Below are 20,869 nucleotides of genomic sequence, written 5' to 3'. Positions count from 1 at the left end.
GGCCGTATGACCATAAATTTGGTTACCCCATAAAAAAATTTCCTACATCATTTGTGTGACCACATATTCCAATGTATAATTTTCTGCTCTTTTCATTGATGGGGTCAAACATAGGTCATTCTATAAGAAAAAATGTTGTTAACCTTGAATTAAGGTCAAAACCAAGGTCACCATGAGGTGTCCTCTATCCAATCTGAGTAACTTTTGTTTAGGTAAATTTTGTATTGTGCGTAGTTTACAAGAAAATCCCTGGGGCGATTAAAATGAAACATTCTATATATACACCAGCAAATTATGAAATTAAAAGCAAGCTCACTGTAGCTATTTATGTATAACAAATACTGTTGTATATAATCTATTGATTTATTATCAGCGATTTAAATATTATACATTAGTCCTCACTATTATTTACATTATGCTGGAAATGTGGTAAGTGTTTGATTTAGTAAATGACAGATGGAAAATGTCTATTGGATAATGCTATTTTGTCTTTAAAGTAAAAAAAAAAAAAATTTGGGGTTTTTTTCTTTATAGGTGCTCACAAAATCATTGTGCTGCGCATTATACCCCTAATGCTGGTGATAAAACTGTTTTGGAGTACGATGATGTTACGAAGATTGATTTTGGAACACATATTAACGGTATTATTTAAAAAAAATATAATTTTAAAATAGTAAATTGAATAAATCAATTTTATGCCTATTATGTAACAAGCAAGCCGTAGGAAAGCATGATTTAGATCGGTATGATTCTCAGGTATTGGGATTTTTCTTAATTTAATACCGAATAAAATTTTGAGGTCTTTCATTTTTTATTACAAAAAAAATATCAAGGTAATTTGATTGAGTAGTTTTGAAAGTATGTATTTAAAATATACTTTTTAAGATACGAGGGCTATTCAGAAAGTAAGGAATGTTTTGGAATTTTAAAAAAACCAAGTACAAGAAAAACTTTTTATTATATACATGTGAAAGAGGGACTAAAATACTACTTTTCAACATAATCACCATATAAATTCATGCGCTTAATAGCGGTGGACTAGGTTTGAAATTCATGTGTCATAGAATTCTGCCGCCTGTGATCTCAACCGCTCAGTGACGCACCCATCTTGCACAAAATTTATGGTAGCCTAGCTTCTGTGAAACAATTTCAAACAATAAAGTCTGTGAAAGTTGTGAGAAACATAGAGAAAGCTCAGTTATTGTTAAACGGCGGTTTTCACGAATCTTTTTGTCAACTTTAGAGACCAGATCGTCAGTCACAATGCTCGGACATCCACTCTTCTCTTTATCGTGAACGTTTGTTCGGCCATTTTTAAACTGAATTGATCCACTCTTCTCTTTATCGTGAACCTTTGTTCGGCCATTTTTAAACTGAATGCACCACTTCCTGACAGAACTTTCACTTATTACATTGTTCCCATACACTTCACACAGTTCCCGATGAATTTCTATTGGTTTTAAGTTTTTTGCCGACAAAAAACAAATCGCAGACCGCACCTCACAATTGGCAGGATTTTCGATTGCAGCACACATTTCAAATTTGTATATAAAAAAAGGCCAGTGCGGAGATGTTCCCGTTGTCACGGCTGGACGCTGACTGAGGTGCCGAGCACGAGCACACCAATATATATGCGATTGGCGTGCACCTGGCGGCGTCAGGTGGAAACGTTCCTTACTTTCTGAATAGCCCTCGTATTTAAGAAACCAAAAATATATCTTCAAAGAGGTTATGAAGATATCAGCCATTTTAGCAAGGTTTTATTGTATTTATTTAATAAGTTTTGTTTTCGATAAAGTAATTTTTTTAAATGCGATTGCATAAAAATTTGAATGTTTTGGTTTCCATTTTTGTAGTATAATAAAAATAACAGAAGTCTATTATTATTTTTTTTTTTTTTTTAAGGTCGTATTATCGATTGTGCTTGGACTTTGTCATTCAACCCGAAATATGATAAATTGATTGAAGCCGTTAGAGATGCGACTAATACTGGCATCAAGGTAATATTTATTGCTTTTTAATTTTTACTTTCCCAGGAGTATACTTGTATTTTATAATTATTGATTCTTTATACTATGTAATTGAGAAAATTTTCTCTAATCGGGTCAAATTTTTTACATCAGGATATTTGCAAACTTTAATATTTTATGTCCTCTAATAAAAAAACAATTTTAGTATTGAAAGATTCTGGAGGGTTATATATATATTATTATTATTATTATGCTTTTACGGCCAACATGGGACCACTTAAGTCAATTTTAGTTGGATCTTTTCTGAGAAAGCGTGTTATTTTACTCTTCCGAGCTGCCCAGTATTTCTTCATCCGTTCAGATCTTGCTTTCTTTTCTTCATCCGTAAACACCCTCTTCGTTGTATTTTGTCGTTTGTCTGTCTTTTGTTTAAATCTAATGTTTTTGTCTTTTAGCTTTGTAATTTTTCCAATTTTATTCTGTAGGTCAGTCAGGGAAATTCCCAATTCTTTCATATCTTACTAATTTCTTTGATCCATCCTACTTCTAGCTTTTGGAACCAGAGCTTTTCAATGATATTTCTTGACAGTCTTGTTTCCGGTGTCCTTATGAGATGACCAAAGAAAGAGATTTTTTTCCCCGCATAGTATCAGTAACAGACTCTATTTCTCGATACACCACCTCATTTGGCACAATCCACCATCGGCCTTCTTTTTGGTGTTTTTTATTGATACACGTTCTGACAATTCTCCTCTCTATTTTCAGAATTTTTTCAATTCGGTTTTTCTGAGTGATTTTGAAAAGGGTCTCGCTTCCGTAGGTGACTTCTGGCTGTACTACAGTTTTATAATGTTTAAGTTTTGTTTTAGCAGAAAGGCATTTTTTGTTATATGTTGACCGAGTTAATTTTTGGGATTTAATCATTTTATTTGTCCTGTTTTGCCATGTCACTTTTTCATTTAAATTATAAGTTATTATTTCCCCTAGATATTTAAATTGTTTTACTATTTTTATTTTCTGATTGTTTACCGTAATGTGCTCTATTACCAGAGGATCTATGGCCATTAGTTCAGTTTTTTCGAAAGAGATATGAAGCCCTATCTTTTGTGCTACGTTTTGATTTGTGTTTTGGCTTCTTGAATATTATTTGCTAAAAGAGCGAGGACATCTGCAAATCCTAGGCAATTTAGTGTGATGGAGTTTTTCTTAGTACCCATTTTTATATTTTTGGGATTTATTTCATACCATTTTCTCATAACAAATTCGAGGGCGCAGTTAAAAAGGAGTGGTGAGAGGCCATCTCCTTGCCTCAATCCAGTTTTTATGTAAAAGGGTTGAGAGAGTTCACCTCTGAATTTCTCTCTGGACTGGGTATCGGTTAAAGTTAATTTTATCATGTTTACGAGTTTAGGGTGAAGGCCCAGGTTTCTCAGAATATTCAGCATGGATGGTCGGTGTATACAATCATAGGCCCTTTTAAAGTCGACGAAGGTGATTATTAGTTGTTTTTTCCGTCTTTTATATAAGTCCATCATAAATTTTAGGGATATTTGCTCCGGGCAACCTCTCCATGGCCTAAATCCCCCTTTGTATTCCCCAAGTTCCAGTTCAAGTTGGTCTTTGCATCGGTTGTATATGATTCTCGACAGGATTTTGTATGTGCAATCCAGGAGAGATATGCCTCTAGTTTTCCGGATTAGTTTTATCCCCCTTTTTATGTAATGGATGAATGAGGGCTGTGGTCCAGTGTTCTGGAAGTTTTTCTTCGTTCCATATTTTCACGAGGCATAGACGTAGGGAAGTTTTGACTGAATAAACTGATGAGTGTTTCCAGAGTTCTGCGAAAAGCTGGTCTTCTCCGCTTGCTTTGTAGTTTTTTATTTCATTTAAGGCTGCGAGAACTTCTTGAATTGTTGGCGGGTTGATATTTACCGGTGAAGTTTTAACTGGAGTTTCAGTGTCAATCTCAAAATTTTCCTCTACAGAGCATTGTTTCCATTAATTTGCACTCCCTACATGTTCTTCATATTAGTTATTATACTCCTGCTATGTACTGAAATTGTGGATAATTATTAAACTATCCTTGTATACTCACTTAGCAGCAAATTTGTTAATATATATATTTTTTCCTTAAATTATAGTATTTTTTCAGATTTTTCTTTTTGTTTCGTTATCATTAAAGTTTCAAAGCAATGGAAGTAGACAGCATCTTCATCACAGTTATGTTATTTTTTCAAACTGCTGGTATAATAGTAGCAGTCTTTATAAGTTGTAATTTATTCCTTTCAAATTTAAAGTAATCCAGTTTCCATGATTAATTACATTATTTTCTGTTTTATTTTAGGCTGCTGGAATTGATGTTCAGTTATGTGAAGTGGGTGCTGCTGTACAGGAAGTTATGGAGTCATATGAAGTCGAATTGGATGGCAAAACATATCGTGTCAAATCGATTCGTAATCTCAATGGCCACTCCATTTCACCATATCGTTAGTATTTACATTATAGTTTTTAGTTTTTTTTTTTTTTTTTATTATTTATTAAATGCCATTCGTTATTAGTACAGTTTATACTTTTTAATTCTATGTCATTGATGGTCATAGTAAATGTTAGCGGTGATAGTTTTTTACATTGCTAAAAATTACACCTTTGAAAGTTTACTGACCGTGCAGCAAAACTTTCTTGTGGTTTTTTGCACATTTAATGTTTCCAGCAAATGTTATTTGGAGATGAGCTGGGTGTTAAATTTTTATTGGAGATTGCATTTTTTTTGTTGTTGATTAGAATTGTTTTATTGTATCTGTAAAGAAAATATTAATAAAATTAAATGTAATTATCAAATATATTTTTTTACATTAATATAAAGCCACTTGTAAAAGATATTTTATGGGAAAAATTATTTTAAATAACTTAACAAAATTTTTGTAACTTGTAATGGTAAAAAAATTCACTTTTTTTTAAATTTTTTGAAAGAAAAAACCAAATATTTTAGCAAAAATACATATTCATCAATCATTTACAAACTGTAATTTCATTACACGCCCGGCTTTCATTGTGCTTGTTGCTGGAATTTATTCATTCGGTTGACTGTATAAGTCCAATTACAGCTACGTGTGACCAGGATTTAAACCCTTCTGGAATGAATGACCGAGATGCTACTGCTTCACCATAGAGGTTGCCAGAAATAGTTTATAATTAGAAGGGCAACAGATTGTTGTGATCGTTTATGATTATGATGTAATATTTATAATAATAATGTTATGCATGGGAAAACTGTGAGAGATAGATTAGTGTTGGATATTTGGATTGACTGTCATAAAATTCTTAAAAAAGAAGGCCAATTGAATTGCAAAATGATGATTTATAATGTTTTTGGATTGGAAAGAATTTTTGCTGATAAGATTAAAATTTTTATATTGTAGAATGTAACTGTCAGAAGTTCTTGGTGGAATGCCTAAAATAGCTTGAGGATGCTCGCTAAAGAGTTACTTTTCTTTATGTCAAAGCATGACGCTGTTTCACAAGTAAAAAATAAGGTTTTACTCATGTAGAACCAAACGAGGAATTTTTTAGCAACTCCCTTTCAGCAGAGATTCAGATCAGAGTGTCTACTATCACTTCATCGAGATGACAACCAATTGGCTTTAATTACTAACTGTTGAAACCAATGCAAGAATGATGATAATAACTAATTTAGTACCCTGTTCAGGGAATAATGAAACAGATTCATTACAGGTACTGTAGTGAAAAATCAATCATTCATTTTTTTTTGCCTGGATGACGAACAAACCCTGAATAAATTTAGTATTTTATTGGTTTTTACTAAATTTTTTCAGCCATACATCTTTTTATTTAAAAAATTATTCAGTTTGTTGTTAAATGCTCAAAATTTTTTTTTATGTTAATTTTAAAACTCTTCAGTCATGATTTTTGATTTTATTACATTCACTTAAATACTGATTTTATGTACGATTAAAAAAATATTTTCTAAAAATTGGCAGGATTTTTATCTGAAGGGAAGAATATGAATGAATGATTTTTTCATTACGGTTAATTTTTTTTTTTGAAAATGTTTTAATAAAAACTAGGAAAGAGGCATATATACTTTAATGAATTAATACTTGATGTGGCTGATGTACAATCATGAATCCGAAAAAAGAGGAGTCCCAGAGGCAGTCAATGGTCAATCTCCCCCTTAATAATACAAAGGAATGTATTATTTCTTCAAGTTTTGGTATTATCAACTTAGAGAACATAGTGGGGGGTTTGTCAGGATTGTGTTCACAGAACTGATATGAGGAAGAATTGTTCAACGATAAGAGTAATGAGCGACGGTAAGAGAGGAACAATTTAACTGTTATCTTAATTTTTACTACCTTTTACCCAGTGTTGCTTAATTAAACCAGTCACAAAATTATTAATTTTTGTATTAACTGAATGGTTTAGATGGATTTCTGATTAGATGAATATACTCAGTTTTATAAACCATTCAATTTAAGTTACATAATGAAATTTTTATTTGTAATGAAGAGAAGTAGAATTTTTATAAAATGACAGAATCAGAGAATCATAAATTGAGAGAGGAAAGAGAGTGTTAGGAGTGGTTGAGATAAATGCTGTATTGGCCAAATAAATTATTTCTCTTTTATTTTTTATTTAGGTATCCATGCCGGTAAAACTGTTCCCATTGTGAAGGGTGGTGAAGCCACAGTAATGGAGGAAAATGAGTTTTACGCGATAGAAACTTTTGGCTCGACTGGACGTGGTCAAGTACATAACGATATGGATGTTTCACATTATATGAAAAACTTTGATGCCGGTTACATACCTTTAAGGTAATACTCTTTTGTATAAATTTGATTAATTGTTAACATTTTTATTTTTCTGGCTGTGTAGTTATATTGTTTTGTATGGACTGATTTAGAAGATATTCAGCAATTATTTTTGTATAAGGGAAATCGATGCTGTTTAATTTTGATCACAGTCAGTGAAGGAGGAAGCAAGGGAGTAAAAATCTGGTTGCTGTATCTCAAAATTTCACTGTGTATAAATTTTTTACACTTTATATAAATATATACATATACTGAGTGATATTTAACTATGGAAACAGCTTTATACTGCACATCTTAGAAATACAGAGTGTCCCATATAAAACGCAATCCATCATCCATGAAATTTCAAAAGTCAAGCTTACTCCCCTACTCGTTACTGAAATGGACTCGTCCAACATCTGAACTTCGTGGCGACGCAGTAGAACACTACCGATAGTAACAACAATGCAATCATAACGATCAGTGTATTGCTAGAGACAAGATGGTGTTTTTGCTAGATGAATGGGTTTCCATTGTCGAGTCGTATTTCAGTATGAAATCAGCAGTCGCAGTGCTAGATTTATTTCGCCATAACTAGCCGGATAAACCGGCTTCTAACAAAGCATTAGTATTAAGGTCAGTTGCAAAATTTAGAGAGACCGGTTCTGTTAATAACAAGGAACACAAAAGATCTGCGTCCGTATTGAATACTCAAAAAATACTTATCATTTTTCAACTCAAGTCACATTCTCAAACTGATTAGTTGATTTCATTACATTACTATTTCTCGTCAATTGTGCATTTGGGCAATTTCATTTAGTTCTGAGGGCCAGTATAAAACATCTATTATAAATATCTGATTTTTTTGCTTGATTCTGATTACATATCATTGATGTTTATTAATTTTGGTTACAATGTATGGGTTTACAACTGCCATGGGTCATTCCATAATTCTTTACTTGCATGCTTGCATTCTCTAATGTTCTATTTAATTTTCTCAGGAAAGTTATGAAGCTCCGCTAGCTTTTTTTAAAGATTCTCATATCTCCAATTTTCATTTTAGATCATCAATATAATTTTTACTTTTTTTTACACTACCGATTTTATTTTAATCAATCTTCCTCTCATAATTTGTCTCAGCCAGTTTTTTCTGAATTGCTTTGAATGAGTTTCTACTCTTGTTAATTCTTCATGTTACCTTTTCATTTTGTCTGCCCATTTGTTAGTTTTCTTTTCACCTCTTCCTGGCCCATATTAAAATCGTTCAATTTTTTTTCTTAGTGTCCATATTTCACATCCATTTAGAAGTACATTTCTTCTTATTTTGAAATGTTAACTCCATTTTATGGTGTGATAACCATTTCTTTCTATCAAACGCTTTAGGCACTACTATTCTTTGTTTCGTTCTCTCTTTTTTCCTTTTTTCACTGTTGTAATTTTCTATTAACAGTATATGTATGTTTTATTTATTCAATTTACCATTTTTTGACCTGAGATTCATCGTCTTATTATTGCCTTTTATTTTTCATTAATTTTCTTTTCTCGATATTTATTTTTATTCCGTATTATATTATAAATCTTGTAATTTTAAAATCATGTGTTTGAATATTTTTGATCATATCTTTAACAATGTGTGTATCAAATAAAATCTGTTACAGGCAGTACTATTTCTTACTCTTTTTCATTTGTTAAACCATTCAGTTTGAGCTGCTTTTTTCCTTTGTCAAACCACTCGGTTTGAGCATCCTTTACTCTTATTACTTTCTTATTCGGGTATAATCTGTAAATAATCTTCACAACAGTTCTGTTTTTTCGGTGTGAAATGCTTTAATAAAATTCTAAGCTTGTCACCATTTTTAAATACATAACATTATTATGCTTATGTACATTCCCTTCTTAAGTGTATCATCCCTTGAGTCTTTCTCAAAAGGTAGAACAAGTTTTCAAAATACAAAAATTGGCTGTTTGGTGCCCATAAATCTTTGAATTATGTAGACTGTATTTTGTAAAATGTTAATTTATCTGTTTTTTTACGTTCATGAATGTGCAATCTTTGCTAAAAAGAATAGTCGTAGCTGGGAAAGTCATGCAACACTTTGCCATCTTTTATATATATATATACTAGCTGTACCTGCCACGCTTCGCTGTGACACATTGTGGTTGCATGGATGAGAAATGAGAAACAAAAAAAGCATACGTTTCCTAGAAGTTAAATTTTGCAATACTTGTGGATATACAATATTTTTTTGTTTTTCCACTGTCTGCGTAGATATAAAGGTTATCTGGTTTGCCGACTCGAGAACACGCACATACAGTTGTCCATGTGAGAAGCAATCCGCATCTAAATTTAAACCACACAATTCTAAAGATTGACCTTGAGCTTTATTGATTGTGATTGCAAATGCCAATCGAATTGGGAATTGCAATCTTTTAAATTGAAATGGTGTATCGGTCGGGATCATGGGTATTCGAGGAATGAGGACATCTTCACCTTTGAAAGGTCCCGTTAAAATCGTTGCTTCCACTACGTTATTCATCAATTTCTTAACTGCAAGTCGCGTGCCGTTGCAGAGTTTTGGCTGATTAATATTCCGCAACAGGATAATTGGCACACCTATTTTCAATTTTAATATGTGTGGTGGCATCCCTGGCAGATCAAGTGAGTTTAAAAATTCCGTTGGATAATTAACTACTTCATCTGCTTCCACAACGATGTCTATCGACTTATATGCAATTTCCTCACTTTGAATGCTGGATTGAAAAACATTATTAAGTTGATAGACATCTTTATTCTTTGCGGCAAGGATAGCTCGTTCACTGAGCCGATCGTGATTTCTGTGATTAGTTTGAATATCAGGAAATACTTTTTCGATCAGTTCTTCTTTCGATGTTACTAAATTACAAAAATTATCAGGAAATGATATTCGTCTAGACGTCTCATCGACTGGCAGTTGTCCGTTTCCAATGCCCAGTAACTGTCGTGAGAATACCTCAGATGGATCGTTCTGCAACTGGACACGCATATTCGTTGTCGACTGCAATGTACATACGTGTCGCCACAGTGTTGAATATTTCAGGCAAGCATTTATTTCGTCTACTGGTGTCGATCGAGAAATTACAGGCAATCTTTGCCTAAAATCTCCTGTGAGCAATATCAAAGCATTTTCGAACGGTTGAACGATTCCACGCAAATCTCATAACGATCAAGAGCTTTAAGCGATTTTTTATGTGCCATCATGCATTCATCCCAAACAGTGAGTTTACATTTTTGTAATACTTTTCCCATACAGGATGCTTTGGAAATATTGCATGCAGGAGTCTCGATGATTTGCATGTTTAATGGCAACTTCAGAGCTGAATGCGCAGTCCTTCCACCTGGTAACAATGTTGCAGCTATTCCAGACGAAGCAAGAGCTAAGGCTATGCCATTTTTTGATCGAACCATTGCTAGAATCAATCTAATGAGGAATGATTTCCCAGTTCCTCCTGGCGGATCCAAGAAGAAGGTCCCCCCAGCTCCGTCATTTATCATTTGCATTATGCGATCATAAATGCCTATCTGTTCACGCGTTAATTTGGGAATGTTTGATCGGACATATGACTGAAGATCACCGATGTTGTAACTCTGTTCACGGCGTAAATCCACATCAAATGAAGCAATCTCAGCTCGGGTGGGTGCTGGCATTCCCATTGACTAAGAACTTTATTTGCATTAGCTAAGCACTTGTCTTCAATATTTATCAATGCTTTGTTGTAAGTGCCTTCTGTAAATTCAGACAAAAGTAAATATTTAACCTAACAAAGGATTTTTTGGTCATTATGTAGGGATATTATTTTCTGTGTATTTGGTTATTTTGACTTTTTTTGTTTGCATAGTCTTAAGTCTATCTGGGCTATAAGAAAGTTGGGTGTTTTTTTAATTTATTTACTGTAAGTCATCCTTCTTGGTGGCTTTTTCTTTTTGTTTTGGTGTTTTTTTTTTTTAATAAAATACTGATGTTTTAGCTGTTATTTAACAGCTAAAACAATAATTCAAAGAAATTTGATACTTAATCAGTTGTGATTTTGTTTACATTGGCAACGACCATGCGGGCTCTTTGTGATTGGTCGTTGTGTTTGACATCGGCCATCTTGCATTGATCTGATTGGTTTTCCTTTGTTTACATTTCCAAATTAAAAATAGATGAAAACAATCTTTGATGTGGGTTATATATTGTGATAAAATTTGAGCTCAATAGGTGCAGAACATTTTGAGTTTTTGAAGCGTACACAAATGAACTTAACATTTTTATATATATAAAGATATATATATATATCAAGCAAATGCCGAATAAATCAAGGTTTCTTTTTTTATCTGTGGAGTAGTATTTCTACGAGGTCTGTTCAGAAAGTAACCCAATTTAATGTTTTTAATCTTTATTATTAATTTTACAGATGATTGGTTTTTGTCTTCTTCAAAGTATTCATCTCTCTTACTAATACACTTTTTCCAGCGGTGTTTCCACTTCGCCAAGCAGTTCTGGATAGCTTCATTTTAAATGACTTTTAAGGTCCATGACGAATTTGCTGTAATGTCATCAATAGTCTTAAACCTTTCATCGCCGATTTTAATTTCAGAAATAAGAGAAAAATAATTTGACCAGCAGGGAGGCAGATGGAGGACAGTTGTCTGATTTTTGGCACAAAACTGAGTGTGCGGGCGCGCATTGTGTTGAAGGAACCATGAGTTGTCTTACCACAGCTCTGGTCCCTTTCTGCGGATTTTTTTCACGTAACCATTGTAAAACACTTTGATAGTATGCCCATGCCCGGTTCACTGTTTCACCTTGAGGCAAGAATTCAAAATGCACAGTTCCGTTAAAATCAAAAAAACAGAGAGCATTACTTTGACATTGGATCGAAATTGACATGCTTTCTTAGGGCGTGGAGATTCTTTGTCAATCCATTGGTGATGATTGAACTTTTTGTCTCAATATCGTAGCTGTAAACCCAGCTTTCATCTCCTGTTATGATCCATTGCATGAATATTTCATCGGCATCTGCTTGTTCAAGAAGTTGCTGCCAAACATCTACTCGATGTCCTTTTTTGTTGTCATCAAATGAACAAACTGTACTGCAACTCGATGCATGTTAAATTTTTCACTCATAATGTTATGGCATTATCCAATCAAGATGCTTTAACCTCTTGTGCAAGTTCTCTGACAGTCAATCGGCGATTTGCACACACCAGGTAGTTGATTTTCTGAATGCAGGTGTCATCCATCAGTTGAAGTCCAAGGCCTTCTTGGTCGATGACCACCTTCAATTGACTGATGACCATTTTTAATCGTGAAAACTGTTCGTAACATTGTGTACACCCAAAGTGTCATCTCTGTAAGCTTGTTTCGAAAGTTGAAACTTTTCTGTAAAAGTTTTCCCCAGTTTCATGCAAAATTTTATATTGTATCCATTGCTCCCAAAAATTGCACATTACAAAAATCGTTTTACTAACACTTAAACACGTTGCACTCAAATAATAATAACGTGAAAATTAAATGAGATACCAATAATCCAAGAACATGTGGTTGCAGAGGAGGTTATGCAGAATAACAGTGCTGCCTGCTGCCAACCACAGTCACTAAATATCTGTTGGCGCATAATTAAAATGGTTGGTTATTTTCTAAACGGATCTCGTATACTCATTCCTAATGTGAGCTAAATAATATATTATGTAAACATCAGAATAAAAGATCTATTTGTATATTTCACCGGTAGTTCTTGTGAAATTAATTTCATCGTTGTTTGTATATGTCTTTTATCAGAATTTAAATTCTGTTAAAAACAACTTAATTCTGTTGTTCCAATAAATTAAGAAAATTTATGTTATTCTTTATTTCATTTTATAGTTTTGCATGTTTTTATTTATTTAACTTCCTTTTTTTAATGAATTTGGCCGACAACCACATGAAGCAACATTTTGCATTCTTTTTTCTGATCAGACGTTTTCTTTTTTCCTCTTGGGAATCCTCGAAATATTGTAACAGTTTTCTGATCGTAATCTTATACTATTTCTTCAGGTTTTTTCATTTCTTTTAGGCCTTTTTGCACTGAAGTTTATTGAATTCTGTTCTTTTTGTTGTAAATATGATTGAAGATTTGTTTTGTGAACCTGCTATTCGTTCTTATTAAGTGGCCAAAGAATTTGGTTCTTTTTTTCTGATGGAATCTGATGATTTCTCAGTTTGATTGTATTTGTAAATGCATAAATACATGTAAATACTCATATTTATTACTTCTAAATATTTGTTTTCATCTATTTTTATTGGTCCCAAGATTTTCCTTTCTTTATTAATATTGGATTTATTTCACCTGATTTCAAACTAAAGGTATGTTCTTATGCGTTTTAGGCCTTCCAGCTTGATTATTATATTGCAATGCCTGATATCGGTTTTTATTGAGATGCCTTTTTTATGTAAATATCTTTTGTTGGTAGGCCAAATTCTTTTTTCTCATTCTTCTTTGATCAGCTTCTTTCTCTAAACCATGATTTAGATTATTTCCCCAAGATATTTAAGTTTATTGACTTTGTTGATTTTTCCATTTTTTGTATTTAGGGACTTAATTTATTTATCGTTACTTTTTTTTTATTTGTTCTAGATTGGGATCATCAAGAAGTTTACTGAATACCATCAATACTCATTTTGGTACTTTAGCATTTTGTAAAAGATGGTTGGACAGAGTCGGATGTACTAAATATCAGATGGCACTTAAATATCTTTGCGAAAAAGGTATTTCTTTTTTTTATCATAAAAGAATGGTGCAGTTTTGAACATGGTTTAAATTAAAACTAAATTACAGTTTGTTTTTTATTTTTCAAATTTGTCGTCTCAAACATTTTTTTACATAATTAATAAATTTCAATATATGCACCCTTAGTCGCTTGACAAATGTCCAAACTATACTCGACTTCTCTCCAAACATTAGTTAACATTTCTTCGTTAACGGTTGTCATCGCTTCATTAATCCTGTTTTTTAAGCGGTTTAGGTCGCAAATTTTTTGTGTATAAACAACGCTTTTGATGTACCCCCGCAAGAGAAAATCGCAAGGTGTCAGGTCTGGAAGCCAAAGTACGGGTCCTTGCCAGCCTATCCATCGATCTCTAAATTTTTCGTTCAAAGTGTCCATAACCGGTGCATTGAAGTGCGGGAGAAGCACCATCTTGTTGGAAATGAAGTCGATGAATGTTTTCGAGTTCACCCGGCTGAGGAAAGCAATAATCTGTTAACATGTCAAGGTACACGACTCCATTAACTATTTTTTCGGCAAAGAAGCAAGGCCCTATTACATGATTTTCATCACACCACACCAAACATTAACTTTAGGCAAATCGCGTTGTTTCTCGATAATTGCGTGTGGGTTTTCAGAGCTTCGTATTTGTGGATTGTGTCTGTTAACACATCCATTCACGTGGAATGTAGCTTCGTCTGTAAAAATTATATCGTCTAAAAATGGTTCGTTTTCAATCATTCTTGTATGACATTTGAACAGCGAAATTGGAACGTTTTACACCATTATCGGGTTTCAATTCCTGCAGTATCTGGATTTTATAAGCATGTAAATTTTGTTTTTTACGTAAAACTTTGTGAACTGTTGATTTTGGAATACCTAATTCGACGCTTCAACGGGGGATGGACTTCCCAGCACTTTTAATTGCCGATCGTCTAATTATTCACCCGTTTCGTCCGGTACACTCGGTCTGCCGGTTGATTTCTGTTTCTTAACCGATCCGGTTTCTTCGAATCGTTTGAACCGACGCGTTATGTTATTTTTGTGCGGTGGATCTCTTCCGAAATCACGTCAAAACACACGTTGAACTAAAATTACAGATTTTAATTCGGCCATCAATAAAACACACTTTGCTTTGTCTTTATCTGAGAACGTAGTAACTCGCTAAACTCACCGCAACAACAATACAAGAACTGACGTTTGTCTTTATTTCTTGACTACATATTTTACAATATGCAACAATTTTTAATGTTTTAATTTTAACGTGTAATTTTCAAAAACATTTTTATTAACTGATGATGAGGAAAACTCTCGACAGCGCTTTTATGATAAAAATTGAAAGAGCAATAAGATAAGGTAAGCAACATCGTTAGATTTTGTACTCTTGGTAGAAAGCTAAGTTATACGTTTGTCCTTTATTATATATTATTTAATATATGAAATATAAACAACCAAAACACAATAATTAGATAAGTTATACTTAGAATATTAATTCCAAGAATTAATTTTTGTGGAATAGAATTCAATACCGACTGAAGATGCGGGATCCTGTGAAAATCAATTATTGGAATTAACATGGTAAGTATAATTTTTCTGATACTGTGTTTTGGTGATTTATATTTTGTATAATATTAAATTTTATTATGGAGTGGTCAATATGTTAATGAATTATTTGAATTTTCAAAAATTTATTTATGCAGTATACATATTTATAACTTTAAAGTTTTGATTGAAATTAAAAGTATCAGAGAAGTAATTTGAAGCGTGTAAAATGATCTGTTTTTATTTGGGTTGGACAATAACTTTCCTGCTAATTAGCATTCTGATGAATCGTTCCTTTTTGTTTATCGATAGAAATAGCATTCTACACTACAGCCATATTATGACAATATATCACAGTTCTGTGATATATCAGTTCAGTAATATATCATAATATTGTGATATTTGTACCAGGAGATAATATTTATAAAGTACGGGCGATCTATGTCCATCATTCAAAATCTGGTACAGAAGAAGTAATACATTGAAATTTGACATTGAAGTAACAACTCTTCAAGGAAAAACTTAAAATGTAAAAATTATCCTGTGATGTTATCTTTTCAAAAGAAAATCAAAGATAAATTAGAAGAAATATTAGATGTCATGAATTTATTCCTAGGAGAGAATTTCTGCCTGAAAATATATAGGGTAAAAAAAGGAAATGAAGTGTGACAGAAAGAAACATTACTTTAAACATTATTTTACTATTTAAAATGTATATGTAATTTAATAGGCGTACAAGGAGGAAGTCATCTGGTGTGCACAGCAGATTTTTTCCTTTACTTTCGCATTTACACTATACAGAAAAGATGACACGATCGCCTAGTTTTTTCAGAAACTAGGAGAGCTTTTCAAAAAGTCAATTAAGATCCGTGAGCATTCCAAAAGATAGTGGCCATCGATTATCTTTGCTGTTGATGTCAATGGTTTTTCTCTTCTGTGGAATGAATTCCTGTACTTTGACTGCTGTTTTTGACTGTTTGTTTTCAGCAGGTCAGTAGCAATATACGAGTGTTTCCCAATATGAAATTGCACAAAATTTCCTCTTGAATATGTTGAAACAGCTCTAAACTGTGTTTAAAAAATGTTTACTCGCTCACACTTTTGATAGATTGTGATATAATTATGGCATCCATCTTGAAAACTATTTTGGATATTTATCCAAAATATGATGTACTTAATCATTTAAGATGTCATTAGTCTTTGTGATCGGTTTCTATTCACAGTCATCATATGAATTTTTATTTAATATTTTGCTGTTTAATCTCTATAGATCGTTATCCAGAATATTCAAAACCGGTTCTAATCGATAAAGCTAACTCGCAATAATTATCTCCCCCGGTTTTAATTTCTTTGTGGTTTTCACTTTCAAAAAGTAATGATTGATCACGACACATAATTCTCTTTCATTCGTTTTTTACAAATTAAAATACTCGATCGACTCAAATGATTGCCAGCAACAGATTTATACCTGTACCTGCCAGAAAGTCTGTGTATGCTCTAGTGGAGATGCGGTAAACTAAGAACAAAGAACAACTTCAGTAATGTAGTGTGCATGGAAGTAATCAGACACCCTTCATAAGAAAGCGTGTCAAAAATCTTTTCAGAGGATGATGTAAACTGAGACCTGGTTTGACCGTGGAATTAAAAAACAGAAAGATTTTAAATTGATCTCTCCCCTGTTGAATATTTCTTTGTAAGTGTGTTATTGTGTTGTTTATAAATTTTATTTATTTTTTCAGATATTGTTGAAGCGTATCCGCCATTGTGCGACATAAAGGGTTGTTATACTGCTCAGTTTGAACATACAATCGTGTTACGACCTACATGCAAAGAGGTTATTAGCCGTGGAACTGATTATTAAATAAATGTGTACAGTAACCTCGTCGTATTGTTCTGTTTTGTTACATTGTTATTATTTTTTATTATTATGATCATTATTGTGGAGTTTATATATATGTTTCTTTTTTGTGAAATTTATTTTTTTTTTGCTTTGTTAATATTTTTTTTTAGTTTTGATGCGATCCTGATTATGTATCTGGATTCAGTAAGTGGAATATTGTGTTTACATTTGGATAGTGTATTATGTGGTTTATTGAAAATCCATTAAAACAGTTGATAAAAAACAAAATGTTATTTTACTAAATTTTGAAACCCGATGTAGCATTTTAACACATTCTGAAATGTCACATTGACTTCTGAAAAAAAAATGGTTTATATAATTTTTTCCATCAAAGCTAGGAAAGTTACGTTGTGGTTTTAGGTTTCTTTGCCCTCAACAGACTACTACTTAGAAAGAGAATTTTAAAGTATTCAAATAAAGTATTATGTTAAAAAAATTATTGTAGTCTTCGAGTAAAAATTTCAGATACAGCATCCACGGTGACCGTTTTCTTACTACCTTCTTGATGAATTATAAGCAGTATTTTTAGCATCGGTGAATTATAATCTGAAATAATTTTACAAAATTTCATAATCTATTAACCTTTTTCGATCATGTAGCCTTGGAACTGGTTACGCACGGCGTCAGTTTTAGTTACAAAATCATTTTATATGGCATCTAAGTCGGTTATTTTCTTTTATATTCACAAAGGAATCGGTTTTATTACACAATTTGAACGACTTTTATACGATGTAAAATGTTTTATTTAGACTAGAAAGAATATGACCATTTTTTTATCAGAAATGTGCTTGTGTGTGTGTGTCTGTGACTTGTGTATTATAATTGCTATGAGGATTACTGATTTATTTATTATTTACAAAAATAGCTTATTATATTAGCAATATATCGATGTATTGAAACACATAATAAATTATGTTATACGGCACACAAAAAAAAAGAAGGACTTGTGATCATAAATACGTCACTTTTACTTGAGGTCTATAAATATCTTTTCTGACAAATGATATCGGTAAACGTGTAACACATATCGATTCGTAATGAATAACAGTGTACAGTAAAAATGGTTTTTGTCAATCTGAATAGCCTTTTGAGTGGTGGGGATTTTTATAAAACGTAGTTTTCAAAATCTACTTTTATTTATACTAACATATGTTACTAATCTGCGATTTATGACACGGGTTTTTCATCATATTTTGTCCAGTTTTCAACCGATTTGCTTGAAAGTATTATTTTTTAAATCTGCAAACTATGTTTCACAAATGCAAAGCAAAAAAAAATTTCTATAATAAAAAACACGGTAGAAATGCGCAAAAAAAATTCTGCAATTAAATTATCGTAATTTTTGTACCGTTACAATTTTTTTGTTGTTACAGGCATAAAAAATATCCAATCGTAACGGTTTTTTTTGTCAGAATCTGTTAAATCTCTTTATATACTTAATTTTTAGAAATTTTTTTCACAAGAGGGTAGCAGCATAAGACTATGAAGGGAGGCAATTAAATACCAACATATTTTCACGGAGCGCTAATCAACCGCGGATCATCGTGATGGGAAAAGGTTAATCCATTCTGAATATATAAATTAAAATGATAATTGACAAAAAAATGAAGAAAATTTAGGCTTATTATCTTTCTTCCCTGCTTGAAATTGCCCAAATACTTAACTATGGTGATGTAGTGGAGTCATCTAATTAGTACAAGAATGTATTGGAGTTTCAATACAGAAACAATAAAAAGGAAAATGGATTTTACTCCCCCCCCCCTTATGGGATTTGAATCATTCCAAATATCATTGCGTGCATGTTTATTGAAACATAATGGACGCACACTTAGAACGCTTGACAAAAAACCAAAAGTGAGATAAAAGATGAACAGATTTGTTCATTATTTATAATAAATCATTTATATTACAGAGCTTGCTTACTCACGTATTATCCCCCCCCCTCTCTCTCTCTATCTATCTGTCTGTCTATCTATCTATCTATCTCTCTCTCTCCCCCCTCACTCTCTCTCTCTCTACACAAATATATATATTTGTATATATACAGGTGATTCAAAGAAACGGGAAATTTTGAAAGTTGTGTTGGTAGCCGTGGGCGGCGATTACCACTTGATAAGTGGCGCCAGCCTCTCTAACCTAACCTCTCTTTTCCTGTTTAGCCTCCGGAAACTATCGTTTAGATAATAGATAATACTTCAGAGAATGATATGTATGAGTGTAAATGAAGTGTAGTCTTGTACATTCTCAGTTCGACTATTCCTGAGATGTGAGGTTAATTGAAACCCAACCACCAAAGAACACCGATATCCATGACCTAGTATTCAAATCCGTGTAAAAATAACTGGATTTACTAGGACTTCAATGCTGGAACTCTCGGCTTCCAAATCATCTGATTTGGGAAGACCACTAGACCAACCCGGTGAGTCTCTCTAACCTAACCTGCCATTTAGTTGTCATGGATCCTTGGAGTGGTGTGTAACGTGCATTTGCTATCAAAGCGTTTTACAAAATCAATGACAGTGTGGAGGGAGCGCATAAAGAATTTTGCCGTTATTTTAATCTGGGACAGCACGACTGTGTTTCATCAGCACATGTAATTAAAACACTGATATCTAATTTTTATATCCTCCACTTTACATTCAGTTCAATTAACTGTTTTTATTTACAGTCGATTGTAGTATGTATCAAATTAAGTAATAATTTACTCCCGTAGTAATTACATCATAAAATTACAACGTCGATTTTTTCCTGTAACTCGACTATTTGTTACCCGATTTAAAAAATAAAATGACATTTTGATCAAAATTAAAGGCGTAATATTTTAGCAAAGATAAAACCAACGTTTACGGAGATATAACGGATTGAAAAATAAACATCGCCGATGTTTTGTAATTTAGGAAGGTATTTAATTCCTGATTTTAAAACTTTATTACCGAGACGCTTACCAAATATTAATCTTATTCCTCTATCCGATCTCGAGATATAAAGTTTTATATAAAAATAAGAAAATGGCGGACAGGGGGAGAACAAAGGAGAAATTGCTGTAACTAAGGATATTTTTCGTTTAGTTTTACCAGTAGAATCCGAAAAAGTATTGCCAGCCCAGTATTTTAGAAACACTCTGTATACACATACGTAATCGTGCCTATTAAAAATACATTTAAAAATTAAAGCTCTATGGTTTATTCGTTTGGGATATTTTTCGTTTAGTTTTACAAGTAGAATTCGAAAAAATATTGCCAGCCCAGTACTTTAGAAACACCCTGTATACACATACGTAATCGTGCCTATTTAAAAATTGAATATCTATGAAAATTGAATGTTTGGATTAATCGTATTAAAGAACTCTTTAAATTTTAAATTACTGCTTTTAAATGTTTTCTTATCCATGTAACACCTAGTGAGGACTTCAAGCTTTAAATGTCTACTACTTCTACAACGACATAATTCATTTAAAAATTAAACCTCTCTGAAAATCGATTTTTTCGATTAATCGAATTAAAGAACTCTTTTAATTTTAAATATTTTCGTTGGAGGATAAATCGATGTAAGACAGGTGAGGACTTTTAATTTTTAAATACCTCTGCTATTTCTACGTCATAATCCATTTAAAAATTAAATCTCTCTCAAAGTTGATTTAATAGTTAAATCCCTCGTAACTATGTTTAATCCTTCATTTAATTATCTTGATTTCTTTTTTTTTAATTTATTATTTTCTTCAGTCAAATTTAATTCTTTTAAAAAGATATTTTTAATTTTTCCTTTTTTTTTTAATTTTTACAATTGCTTTTATTATTATAAACATTTATTGTTATATTATTATTATATATCTATATACCGCACACACACACACACACACACACATATATATATATATATATAT

General features: G+C 32.3%; 1 protein-coding gene across 1 annotated transcript in view; it reads left to right on the top strand.

The window, feature by feature from the left end:
• Positions 1-17,163, top strand: part of LOC142333009 (methionine aminopeptidase 2-like) — a 29,093-nt gene extending 11,930 nt beyond the window's left edge. The window contains exons 4-9 of the mRNA XM_075379777.1: positions 535-641; positions 1,906-2,000; positions 4,315-4,456; positions 6,628-6,802; positions 13,415-13,545; positions 16,826-17,163. Of these exons, the coding sequence (XP_075235892.1) occupies positions 535-641; positions 1,906-2,000; positions 4,315-4,456; positions 6,628-6,802; positions 13,415-13,545; positions 16,826-16,947 (772 nt within the window). The 3' untranslated portion in view covers positions 16,948-17,163. The remainder of the gene's footprint in view (positions 1-534; positions 642-1,905; positions 2,001-4,314; positions 4,457-6,627; positions 6,803-13,414; positions 13,546-16,825) is intronic.
• The last annotated feature ends 3,706 nt before the right edge of the window (positions 17,164-20,869 follow it).

This window comes from Lycorma delicatula, chromosome 12 (genome assembly GCF_047948215.1).
Source record: "Lycorma delicatula isolate Av1 chromosome 12, ASM4794821v1, whole genome shotgun sequence".
Lineage (NCBI taxonomy): Eukaryota > Metazoa > Arthropoda > Insecta > Hemiptera > Fulgoridae > Lycorma > Lycorma delicatula.
The sequence above is the reverse complement of the archived record's forward strand: the minus strand, read 5'-3'. Positions and strand labels throughout refer to the sequence as shown.